The sequence below is a fragment of the Mobula hypostoma genome, chromosome 25, assembly GCF_963921235.1.
Source record: "Mobula hypostoma chromosome 25, sMobHyp1.1, whole genome shotgun sequence".
Classification (NCBI taxonomy): Eukaryota; Metazoa; Chordata; class Chondrichthyes; order Myliobatiformes; family Myliobatidae; genus Mobula; species Mobula hypostoma.
This window is the reverse complement of record NC_086121.1, coordinates 40,120,765-40,134,373: the sequence shown is the minus strand read 5'-3', so window position 1 is coordinate 40,134,373 and position 13,609 is coordinate 40,120,765. Positions and strand designations below refer to the sequence as shown.

Genomic DNA, 13,609 nt, shown 5'->3' with positions numbered 1-13,609 from the left:
TGGTGGGCTGGAAAGTGAGGGCAACAGTAATTCTATCCTCAGTCTCGGGGAGGAGCTATGGTGGGAAGAGGAAATCGGAGATGATAAAAGGTTGAAATGTCTCACAGTTCTAGTAGAGGGGAAGCCACAGTTAATAGTTTCATATTTCATACTGAACGGAAAGTATAGTCATTAGGACAAACATGGTAGGGAGAGAGAGACTAAGAGTGAAATGGAGTCCACACGAAAAGGAATGTGGATGGAGATAAGCTCAAAGAATGTACAGTAACTATAAATTCTGAATTTTTTTTTCTTTAGAATGCGTTTCTTGCCAGTAATTAGTTGCACTGGGATGAATTAAAAAGAATTAATTATCTCCAATTATATTAAACTCTGCAAGATTAATTAGAATTTAAATACTTTTCACTCAATCATCAGGTAAGCGACAGAAATTGTGCATGTATCATTAATACTTACTCTCCTATCGTTTTCTAACAACCGGGCAGTGAAATCCTCACTTCAAAACATTGATTTGCTGCACCACTTCCCAAAAGCCGCCATGTTGAAAGCAAGAAAAATGACGCGCCGGCCCTGCCTACCTTGAATGGCACTCGGTTCATCCAATCACAGGGTTACTTTCATATTGCCTTTTTTTGGACGCACAGAAATAAACCACTCCGAAGACAAAGGGAGGTGCCAAGCAGGCTGCGCATGCGCACAGCCCCAGGGGATTCCGCCGAGCGGGCGGGCTCCCAGAGAGACTGCACATGTCCCCGGTTACCGATGACATGCGCATGCGTGTGGTGGCGGGTCGTGTCGTGTCGTGACCTTTGAGTGATGGTGCCGCGTAACCAGGTGAAGTTCGGTGCGTGGTACTCGGCAGTCGGAGCACGGCGAACCCGGAGTGAGGATGAAGCAGAATGGAGCGGTCAGTCCTATCGATGAGGACGCCGCTGTCAGAGGCTCGGGCATGCCCGCCGAGGTGCCACTCGGTCTGAGACACAAGTGTGCAGCCTATGTTCTGGCGCTGCGGCCGTGGAGTTTCAGCGCCTCGCTCACGCCCGTGGCTCTCGGCACGGCTCTGGCCTACAAAACCCTGGGCAAGTTGGACCTGGCCATCTGCCTGCTGGCCGCCTTGGCCGTGCTGGCGGTGCACGGTGCCGGCAACCTGGTGAACACCTACTATGACTTCAGTCGCGGCATCGATCACAAGAAGAGCGATGATCGCACGCTGGTGGATCGGATCCTGGAGCCGCAGGATGTGGTGCGGTTCGGAGCCTTTCTCTACACCCTGGGCTGCCTCTGTGCCTCCTCCCTTTATTTCTTGAGCAAGCTCAAACTAGAACACCTGGCACTTATCTTCTTCGGGGGTCTGTCCAGTTCGTTTCTGTACACTGGAGGTATGTAAGAGAATTTGCGGAGTTACAGTCATTCAAGATTTACTGTAAATCAACTAATTCTACTGATACCAGAAATCCGAAATAAATACAGAAAAAGCTGGATGACTAAGTACGTCAGGCGGTATAGGGAAGACCTTTTATCAGAATCTATTACTGTTTATCTTTGGAAAATCGAGCAGTTCAGGCAGTGCCTCTGAAAAGTGAAACTTACACGCTTCAGGGTCCGGGCGTTTCCTCATGGTATTCCCCCTGAAGCGTTAACAGTTTTCTTCACATGGACTGAGCTTTTCAGCATTTTCTGTTTTTATTTTACTTTAAGTGCTTCCTAGTTTCAGTGGTAATTATTCAGATTTTGCATTAAACCGTTTTATTACTTCCATTGGTCACCTAAAGCATTCCAGACCCTCAGAATCAACATCAGTTTATTCGAAAATAAAACAAGAACCCTGAAAATTTTTTTAAAATGAAAGCAGACAAATACTTAGTGAGGGAAATGATTTTTGAATGTAATTTTATTTCATAAGAATTAGATTTGATACTTTTATTTATCAGCACATCGTAATCCTGGACTTCATACGTAACTAGTTTCACTTCGCCGTGGCTTTCAATACTTACTAACTGAAGCAGTTATAAAGAGGCTGAACTAATTTTGCAGGTGCTAAATGAGCTATATCTGACACAAATTAGAAAGGTATCACCTTTTATTTGGTCATTTTTAAACCTCCATTAAACCCTTACAGAGAAATGCCAGTAATTTGGCATATAGAAACATAGAAAACCTACAGCACAATACAGGCCCCTCGGCCCACAAAGTTGTGCCGAACATGTTCCTCCCTTAGAAATTACTAGGTTTACCCATAGCCCTCTATTTTTCTGGGCTCCATGTACATAGGATTGCGTGGAAATCCGAATTGATATCTGGCGCTCTCTAGCCCACATTACAAAGCAGGTGTTCAGCATATCAACTGGTTTTGTGGCTGGGTGCAGTGCCCATTCTGTGGGCCGGCAGCATGGCCATAGCCTGAGTTCATTTGGAACACAGGGTCGCAGCTGGAGTAGGGTGTGCATCACTTGTGTATTTGCTACTGTTTCAAAGCTGCTATGGTGACTGGAAGACTTGTACTACTAAAATAATATTAGTATAAGAGAAATAACATTCCCGAAATCTGGGGAAGGTGTTGCTCCAGTAACTGCCAAAGCCCCAAGAATGCCATATTTTTGAGGTTTTATTGTAATTAATCTTAATTTTTTAAATACATTATGGTCTTGGTACTGTGGCAGAACTGGTCGTGTCTCTTCCTCAGCTTCAGAGACCCAAATTCAATCCTGACTGCAAACTAGAAAATCATCAAATGCTGAAAATCCAAGCAGCGCACACAAAATGCTTGGAATTCCTCGTGTTTGTGTTTTTAAATGCTGGAAGAACTTAGCAGGCCAGGTGGCATTTATGGAAAATAGTAAACAGTCGATGTTTTGGGTCAAGACCCTTCGTCAGGGCTCTCCAGTCTGATGAAAGGTCCTGGCCAAAATGTTCATCTTGATAATCATCTTGAACGTTACAATGAAAATGAAGATTTGTAGAATGCAATCATAGACAGCATTATAACAAGGCAGTTCATTATCTACACTAGGTGGCTGCACTGACTTCGTTCATTTACTGTAAATAACTTTTAGGAACTAATATACAGTTTTATAGTACTGTAGTAGTATTGATAGTATTCTATTTTATTATGGATTTTATTTAAATATATAATTACTCAGACAGTAATTTCTTTTGTCAGGCCTTAACTATTTATGTGAAACTTTAGCTAATTGAGACATCCACCTAATTGGACCAAAATGTACTGGTCCTGATGTGTCCCAATTAACTGCAATCCACTGTATGTATGATAGAATTAGAATAGAGTAATATAGTAGAAGTAAACTTTGACAGCACTAGAAAGCAATTGAATCATTGAGGTGCTAAGCCAATCTTTGGGTTAGAAATGAGCAGCATTTAAGAAAAATCTATTGGATGTATATAAAGTGTAGTAACATTAAGATGGTGATAAGTCGCTACATTTTTAGACAAGTGTAGTCCCATAGCGTTGTGATAATGGTGGACGTCATTGATCCTAATGTAAATAAGTATGAGAGCACTCTTGATCAGTATAACCTCATAAATCAATTAGATGCTTTTCTGGTCACTCCCACTTATTGTAGCATACAACATTCCTTGGACATACAAAGAAACATTAATATTACTAAAAGCAATAAGCCCCAATCCAAAAAACAGTCCTTCAACTGGACGTAGATTGGCATTTTAGTGGTTCTTGAGACTAAATAAGAATCCAGCTACTATAAACAAACTTTCTACAGACATTTACAGTGTTTACTCTGTACTGACATTGCAAACATACTCACTGGTATACAGAAACCATTTGCTAAGGGTTCACTAGAGTTAAATTGTCATTTTGAAATGTTCAGACAATCTGTCTTACAAAATTTAACATAACACAGTATGTAATAGGATACTTAGTTGAAGGATCAATACTGACAACCCAGTAGAATTGTCGAGTGAGGTGGAGGACCTGGGTATCCATAACCTGCCTATGGATTTTTGTTTCCTTCAGTGTATCGCACTTCCCTTGGGTTGCTTACTATACCTACGCTCTGTCCGCCAGCGAAAGCAGGAACTCCCAGTGGCCACACATTTTAATTCCACGTCCCATTCTCATTCTGATATGTATATCCACGGCCTCCTCTACCGTCAAGATGAAGTCACACTCAGGTTGGAGGAACAATGCCTTATATTCTGTCTGGGTAGCCTCCAACCTGATGGCATGAACATTGACTTCTCTAACTTCCACTAATGCCCCACCTCCCCCTCGTAACCCATCCGTTATTTATTTACTTATATACACACATTCTTTTTCTCTCTCTCCTTTTTCTCCCTGTGTCCATCTCACTATACCCCTTGCCCATCCTTTGGATTTCCCCCCCCTCCCCCTTTTCTTTCTCCCTAGGCCTCCTGTCCCATGATCCTCTCATATCCCTTTTGCCAATCAACTGGCCAGCTTTTGGCTCCATCCCTCCCCCTCCTGTCTTCTCCTATCATTTTGGATCTCCCCCTCCCCCTCCCACCTTCAAGTCTCTTACTAACTCTTCCTTCAGTTAGTCCTGACAAAGGGTCTCAGCCCGAAACGTCGACTGTACCTCTTCCTAGAGATGCTGCCTGGCCTGCTGCATTCACCAGCTACTTTTATGTGTGTTACTGTATTTCTTTGTATGCTCTTCTGTTTATGCACACTCCTGTGAGTATAGTCTCTCTTCCTCCTTTTTATTTCCCATTTTTCATGCAAGTTGAACTGTGGCATGTCGATTGGTTTGGTAAACAGTAGTTTTGTTGATTTGCAGATCATGCTTTGCTATTGCTTGGTCGGCGCTGGTGCTTTTTTGGAGGAGGTTGATGCTGTTTGCACAGGGGAGAGGGGGCTTTGGGGTTCTAACATTTTTCTGTTCATTGGGGTTCTGTTGTGGATGTCTGCAAAGACTAAGTATTTCACATTGTATACTGTGTAAATTCTCTGATAATAAATGGAACCATTTGAAGTGAATTAGAATCCTATTAGATATCTTGAGTATGACAGCTGCTCTTACCCTATGTTTTTGATTGCATACCCCATTTGCTTGCTATTTGCAGCAGCTCTTGTATCTGGGATAAAGGTGCAGCAGTGTCTTAGAGGGTTGTTGCTGAGCTAAGATGAGCAGGTTAACATTCTTAGGCATTTTGTTACTGAGAAAATTTCAGGGAGGAGAGGAAATGTGTTTGAGACCCCCATCAGCTATGGGAGAGAGTAGTTACAACTGAAGACAAAGAAAGACATCTCAAACACTAGTGTGGAAAGGCCTGTCATTAGAATAGATACAAGAAAAATGAAAAAAAGTTGAGAAAATGGAATGGAATCCTTGCTTAAGCAGGTAGAGTATATGGAAGGCTTGTGAGTTTGGTATATTGCCGTGTCAAGGGTATAAGTCTTGAATCCCATAACTGTTTAGGAGGAATGGTTAGTGCTGTTACTGTGTACAGGACTGTAATATTTAAGTCAGTTAAATGGTCAATAAAGCCAGCAGTTTGATCTTTAAATACTCATACTGATGTGTTATTTGTTTCATTTGAAATGTACTAATTCTTTTTTTCCCTCCATAGGTATTGGATTTAAGTACTTCGCTCTGGGTGATATCATCATTCTGATCACCTTTGGACCACTAGCTGTGATGTTTGCCTACGCTGTTCAAGTGGGTTACTTGGCCATTTCACCACTACTTTATGCAATTCCTTTAGCGCTTAATACAGAGGCAATCTTGCACAGTAACAATACCAGAGACATGGAGTCCGATAAGCAAGCAGGGATAGTTACCTTTGCCATTATTATTGGACCAACATTATCTTATATTGTGTTTAACATACTGATATTTATACCCTATGTAATATTCTGTATTTTAGCAACTCATTATACAATCAGCCTCACACTGCCACTTCTGACTGTGCCTTTGGCATTTTCACTTGAGCGGCAGTTTCGAAGCCAAAATTATGCCAAAATTCCCCAGATGACTGCAAAGTTGAATTTTTTGCTGGGATTGTTCTATGTATTTGGTATTTTGTTGGCTCCACCTGGAACCTTGCCAAACTAAAACACGCGGACATACTTCTGAATGGCGGTGCACAAACTGAAGATGGTTATATTTCAGTTTGATTTTGCATGTCTGAGGTTTGACAGGTAGTGCTTCAGTGGAGCCTCTGTTTCATGTTTTTTTAAATCTACACTCTCTATCACCTAGAAAAATTGGGAATGAATTCTCAATAAAGCGGATTAGAACAATGATACTGGCATCGGGAAAATAAGGTGGCTTAGTTTTGTTTAAATTTTAACTGCAGGTACAATTACTTGTAAAGTAATGTTAGCACTATGGTTGTATTTCAACTTGATACACTAATGGTTCTTAATAAAAAGCATTTGCCTAATCTTTTGTACAGAAACTAAGCAAAACTTTCTTCAATCCGTGAAAAGAATGCGAAATGCAATATCCAATTTTCAAATCTAAGCTTTTAAAAGACATTTCTAACTTGAGAATGTCTTTTATTCCCAAGACATTAAGGGGGAAAACCAAAATTTTCTGTTTTTGCTTTAATATTGATACCATTATCCATTGGTCTCTTCATAAATGCCTGCATGCTCAAATGGTACAGATTAGACAATTAATATCTAGCAGAGCTAGGATGTGAATGTGTAGAACTTGTCTAAACATGCATATAAAATGGGAGCTTGGAGGTAATTTTGAATAAGTAATTTCCAATTTAGTGTGATCTGAATTTCTTGATTGCAACTGTATTCCAGTGTTACATTTTATTTTTTATTTAATTTTTTTCATTTTAAAATCTTCATGATCTTTAATGATCAACAAAAATACATAAGATAATCAAGTCAATATGTACAATAAAGAATTAAATTAACAAATAACTGATTAACAAAGTAAGCATATATCAATAATAATAAGAAAAAATAAAGTGTGAAGAATATTTTTTTGAAAGAAAAAAAGGGGGGAGAAAAGAACCCCTACTAAGAAAAAAAAAACCCTACTAACTAAAAAATACGGGGGAAAAAAACCCATTGGGAGTACAACCCGGAGCTATAAGTCATACAAGCTTCCATAAAAGAAAAACATCATTCGCCAACTCAAATCCATTTAAACAAAAATCAGAAGGAAACCATGTTAATTAACTCAAATCAGATGATAATAGCGGGCAAAAGAACCCCACCTTTTCTCGAAATTAAATCGAGAATCAAAAGTTTGACTTACGATTTTCTCCAAACTAAGACTAACATCACCTGAGAGAACCATTGTATCAAAGTAGGAGCAGAAGCATCTTTCCATTTCAACAAAATAGCCCTTCTGGCCAATAATGTAACGAATGCAATTACATGTTGGTCTGATAGAGGAATACCATGAGGGATTATACCAAACAAAAATATCAATTTACTAGGTTGTAAATTAATTTTTAAAACTTTAGAAATTGTAGAAAAAATAAATTTCCATAAATGTTTCAATACAGAACATGACCAAAACGTGTGTCAATGTAGCTGTCTTGGTTTTACATCTATCACACTGACTATCAACATTAGCAAACATTTTAGACAGTCTCTTCTTTGTCAAATAATTACGATGTACAATTTTAAGTTGAATTAAAGAGTGACTGGCATAGATCGAAGAAGAGTTAACCAACTTCAAAATCCGCAAGCAATCCTCTGTTATCAAGGCCATGTTAAACTTTCTCTCCCAGTCTTGCTTAATCTTAAGTGAAGGGTAATTGTGCTGTTGTAACAATAAATTATAAATTTTCCCAATAAAGCCTTTCACTAAAGGGTTCATTTTTAAATTCAAATACATTTAATAATACATTTATAATACAATTAATAATACATTTTTATATGCATTTCAAAACTCCATATTTTTTCAGTGTTACATTTTATGATAAATTGTGGGGCCTGATTAACAAGGATCATTAACCATTTTATTTTAAACTGAGGGTTTTATTTAATTTTGACGATGTGTTGCATAAACTTGTTAAAATCATATTATCAAAGTAACTGGATTTGGAGAATAAATCTTCTGAAAGGGTGCAATATTTAATAATTTGCAATTGTTTAGTTTTTTTGTTCATTATACACCATTAGTTGTTCAATTTGGTTAATAAATCAATTCTGGCAACAGTTCAGTCATTCTCCCATAGTGTTTTCTGCCGCTCTTTAAATAGTGGATGACTCACACAAGCTTTTGAAATAGAAGTATGACTCAAACTTGTTAAAAGTCCCACAGCATAAGTACCTTTTTCTCATCAGCCAACTTTTAAAAATTCCAGTACTTATAAATAACTCAGCTTTCCAAGGAAATCCACATAGTTAGAGCTAATGGATTTCAGTAACTCTTCTTTTATTTTGGAATTCCATTCCAGCCCAGCCCATTTTCTTGTCTTAGTCATTATTTAGAAAACCTACAGCACAATACAGGCCCTTTGGCCCACAATGCTGTGCCGAATATGTACCTACTTTAGAAATTGCCTAGGGTTACCCATAGCCCTCTATTTTTCTAAGCTCCATGTAGCTATCCAAGAGTCTCTTGAAAGACCCTATTGTATCCACCTCCCACTACCATCGCCAGCAGTCCATTCCATGCACTCACCGCTCTCTGCGTTTTTTTTTAAAAATTGTCCCGACATCTTCTCTGTACCTACTTCCAAGCACCTTAAAACTGTGCCCTCTCGTGTTAGCCATTTCAGCCCTGGGAAAGAGCCTCTGACTAGCCTCACAATCAATGCCTCTCATCATCTTGTACACCTCTATCAGGTCACCTCTCATCCTCCGTCGCTCCAAGGAGAAATGGCCAAGTTCTCAATCTGTTCTCATAAGGCATGCTCCCCAATCCAGGCAACATCCTTGTAAATCTTCTCTGCACCCTTTCTACAGTTTCCACATACTTCCTGTAGTGAGGTCACCAGAACTGAGTATAGAACTCCAGGTGGGGTCTGACCAGGGTCCTATATAGCTGTATATCTCTCTTTAAATGATTTTTGAGTGATTTCCAAAATTATTTCTATGAGGACCTCTACAAATTAATATCATTTTCTGTTCAAGATAAAGCTTTTTCAACAAGAAACCAAATTTTTATTGAGAGATTGGAAATATAGGTTCAGAAATTGTGGCAGTGTTGTTTATTTCAACACTTACTGAAAATGTCTTAATAAGCATTTTCTGTCATTTAATGATATTCTGGAAATTCAAGCAGGTGCTTCATGGCTGAAGTTGCGCTCTTGCCTCTGACAAAAAATGGTCATCAGACCCACGTCATATCCATGTAGTGCCCCATCTCCAAGTGAAGTTTGTCTCATTTGTTCTGGGAATGACTGTATTCAAGGGATATGAGTCAAACTTAATTGGAACCACATGAATAAAATGCTGGAGAAACTCAGCAAGTCAGTCAGCATTTATGGGAGGGAATAAACAGTCGGGGTTACGGGCTGAGACTCTTCATTGGGTTTCTCCAATATCTTGTGTGTTGCTCATGATTTCCGGCATCTGCAAAATCTATTTATGGAATCGCTAACAAACAAAAGAAAATCTGCAGATGCTGAAAGTCCAAGCAATACACACAAAATCCTGGAAGAACTCAGCAGGCCAGACAGCCGCTGAAGGGTCTTAGCATGAAATGTCAATTGTACTCTCTTCCATGGATGCTGCCTGCCTGCCTTCCTCCATCATTTTGCGTGTGTGTGTGTTGAATGGAATCACCAAGGCAAATCCCATACTGCTGTCCCGTTTTCACTCTAACTGTCTGACTCTTTGATCTTCTGAGGTACATAGTCATCTGGTAGCAAGTTCTGTAGTCACTTCTAAATTTCAGCCTTTGACCCACCTCCTCTACCTGGCCCCAGTTATACCTAAAGCTGTGGGTCTTTACATTATGGAATGCATGTTAGCAAATATTTGGCCACCAGTACCTGAAATTATCCTTAATGAGAGTGGGCTTAACCACACACTAACTCGCTATCAATTTTGGGCTTTGTTTCTTATTCAGTGAAGATAGATAATTGGACCCAATGAATCTGTTATGAGAAATTTTTAGTGTTTCTTTTTTTGTTTCCTTTGCTTTTGTTTGGTGGATAGCAAATTAAATTGCCATTTTATTAATATTACAAAAAGGCTTTTTTAAATGAACTGATGGTTTTGTGCAGTGAATTAGAGTGAAGTTCAATTCACCAAAGATATGATGAATATATTTAACAACATTCAAAAGGAAACTAGGTTTTTTTTAATCCACAAACTTTTTGAATTAAAGGCATTTACCAAACTTTTCAAAAATAGTGAAAAACAGTAAGTTATGAAAATTCAGAAATTTACTTTAACTTTTATATTCCTTTTGTATTCAGGAATTATCTGTACCAACTTTTCTTAAAAGGGTATGCTTGGGTTCCTTTAGAAATCGCACTGTCAGAACTGTAATATTTCAATAGAGAGGAAAGTTTATTTTGATGTGTAGCACTTAAATTGTACTCTCACATGATGTAAACACATATACAAATATTTCATCTTTACTCAAAATTATCTCTTCAGTATGCATGCCAAGCTTTTCTATTCAACAGCCATGTCTGTATTTAAATAGAGGTCAGACTGGGACATGATAGCAGTTCCTTCTCTGAAAGTAATTCTCCAGAGACAAAGTTGGCATGAAATTGTACATAGTATGTCAATGCTGAACACTTTCCATTATCCCAGCAGTACTGTCTAATTATTACCCAATTTTGATTAGTTTACATTTCAAACACCTTGCAGGACAGGCAGGATCTCTTCCAAAACAAAAAAAGAATCCCCAATTTGAAGTGTTAGGGTATTGTTAAGGAATTTTGTTTGTTTTCCTTGTATCAAATCTCCAACTTTTTTTTTGATTCATGGAATATTTCTCCTGTTCAATGCCTCATTAGATAGTAAAGTAACTAGGTGAAGCTCTTTAAACTGTATCTGTTGTTAGAGTAGGTCACATGACCAAGGGGGGATGTTGCCTTCTCTGTGCCAAGATAAAAATGTATCTTATTCAGGCCTGGAGCTGTCTAGTTTAGGTAATTTTCAGGTAGAGATTGTGATCAGCTAGGCCCTGCTGTCAATTGTCTTTTAAAGCACATGCAGATGATTCAATTTTGGCTAGCTTTGTAGCAATTTTTGTTTCATTTTGTTTACAGTAGCTTATTGAGACATGACTTGCCATTGGATGAAGTAAAATGTGAATAATTTGTAGTTATAATAAAAAATTTAAGCACCAGCAGTTAAGTATTTTTAATGCTGAAAGGTGCTCATGAATTTGAAAAATGTTTGAAGAATGCTCAATTCAACAATTTTTAACAGACAAATTGCAAATATGGATGCCAATCTGATACTCAGTTGTAGGGGCACAAACAATGCAAGGATTTCAGTTAATGTAAATATAAACTTTACTTCTGTGGATTGTGGGAGAAACTCATTAATATCCATTGTAAAAATTACAAAGATAAGAGAATATAAAGCAACATTTATTTTAGTGGTCAGAATTTCAAATCTTATATGGGGGGAGGCAGCTTAGGATTTTAAACTGTCTGCATAAGGAGCATAAACAATATTTTAGTTCTGCTGGAAAAATGAATGCTGTGTCTGGAGGAATGGTCTGCTATGGAATTGAGGGTGTATGAATCTGGGCAAGATCAGCACCTGCAGAAAGTATCTGTGAGGAACCTGCAGAAACCTCCCATCAACTCCCCTGTGATTCTCCTGCCACTTCAGCAAAGGATACTTTCTAACAGCCAATTAACCTACCAACCAGCGTGCCTGGTTAATGTGGGAGGAAAGTGGAGCACCCAGGCGACACCATGAGGTTATAAGGAGAATGTGCAAGCTCCACACTGATAGCTCAGCACATCAGCATCAAAACCACGTCACAAACACTACTTGTTGTGGTACTGTCCTCCACTGTGTCTCTGTAAAGACTAATACTACATGAGTTCGCTACATGAATATCTTCACCTTGGAAGAAACATACAAAGTTGGAAGTTCCCTGTGGGCTTAGGAGAAAGTAGGTGAAGCTTTCTTTAAGTATGGATTTGGAAAACTTCCCTAATATGGCAGTAAGAAGTTACCAGAGATGAGCTGCAGAAGCTGGGAATGATCCTGAGGCTGAGAAGCTGAGGGACTAGGACCTGATCTTCAGGAGTAAATGCACACCTGACATAGATGGGAACCTTGGAGTACACGGATCTAATTAAATACAAAAATTGTACATTGATTATTGTCCTCTTGGGTTCCAGGCAAATCAGATCAATAAGTAAGGAAGGAATTGTTTTTCAGGGTTGGGGTTAGAAGTACAGAATTTCATTGGAAAGGTATATTGGGCTATTGCACCATTGTTGGTATCATTTGCTGAAGCTTTGTTTAGAATTTTTTTATAGTAGGGAATCAAGTTTTCCTGTAAGAACAACAGTGAAAATCTGTGTATACGTTGTGAAGTTAGGCCTATTTTCAACTACATACAACCAGTTTTGTAGACGTATTTTATGGCCAGTGTGATGAGTTGCATTTACCCAGATATGGAGATTTAATCGATCTTTTCTGAAGTTCCAGAACTGGGTTTAATTGGGAGGAAGTGTTGAAGCAACATAATTTTATTTCTGCTGAACTTGAATTTCAACCAAAATATTTTTGTTATACTTGCACTTTTTCCCTATCCCCATTTACCACCAAAATTTGGCTGGATATGTTGCTATATTATAAATTTGTTTGTTTAGTACATAAATAACTAGAATCATTGTTCTCTGGTAGAAATACATTGAATTTATACTTTTTTTATACAATGCAAATTTTATATCAACTAAAGCATGATTTTGTATGTTTAAAACAACATAATGAGCTTTTGTTTATGGTTCTCTATTAATACATGTATGATGGATCAAGTGCATCTACAGCAATTTTGTATAGGGTTTTCATAATATCAGCAAAACTGTATATTATTTATAGTAAATCTTTGATTATTTATTCTAATAAATTTTGTCTTGGATTTACTCTATCTTGTTTCAAAGGATTGTGTTTTTTATTTGCTTCGTTACCATCTCAAAGTGGCTTCAGAACTTGTCCGTCTCAGAACATCATCTGATGGACTATTTCTCTATTCCAGATTAGAGAAAGCCTGATTATTCACTTTTGTTTTGTCCAAAACATTAATTTCTTCTTAATTTGCATATGGGATCCTCAGAATCCGGGAAGAACAAATAATATGTGCATTATTTCATACATGATATATTTTTTGGGGGCTTGGCATGTTCTATGGGATGGATTGTCAGTTGACCAGTTTAATCTTGGGTGTGTTCTACAAGAATATTTAATAGTCTGCTCAGACTGATTCCTTTCTGCGTTTTAATGAGTTGTCAAGAATGATCTTGTCAAAGTTGCCTGATGCAATTGTAGCCCTTTATTCATGAAAATATATTTCCATGAACTTATCTGAATCATACTTCCATATGTATATTTTCAGGAATGTCAGTATACTCACAAAGACAATTACTTTTTACCCCTTCTAATTTTATTTAAAAAAAAACACAGTACTTGACTCTAAATAGCTATGTGAGTAAATATTATGTCTTTGAGCAGCAAAATCAGGAAGGTCCCAGAGTCTGT

At 38.1% G+C, this 13,609-nt stretch overlaps 2 protein-coding genes across 4 annotated transcripts in view; one reads left to right on the top strand and one right to left on the bottom strand.

Annotated features, from left to right (window-relative positions):
• mtor (mechanistic target of rapamycin kinase) overlaps positions 1-559 on the bottom strand; it is a 343,897-nt gene extending 343,338 nt beyond the window's left edge. For all 3 annotated transcript variants that reach the window (XM_063033405.1, XM_063033407.1, XM_063033406.1), the window contains exon 1: positions 457-559. The gene's annotated coding sequence lies outside the window, so the exon portion shown is untranslated. The remainder of the gene's footprint in view (positions 1-456) is intronic.
• A 161-nt stretch (positions 560-720) lies between these two features.
• On the top strand, positions 721-12,932 carry ubiad1 (UbiA prenyltransferase domain containing 1). Its single transcript, XM_063032951.1, has 2 exons — positions 721-1,379; positions 5,569-12,932. The coding sequence occupies exons 1-2, from the start codon at positions 890-892 to the stop codon at positions 6,051-6,053; spliced, it is 975 nt and encodes a 324-aa protein (XP_062889021.1). The 5' UTR covers positions 721-889; the 3' UTR covers positions 6,054-12,932.
• The last annotated feature ends 677 nt before the right edge of the window (positions 12,933-13,609 follow it).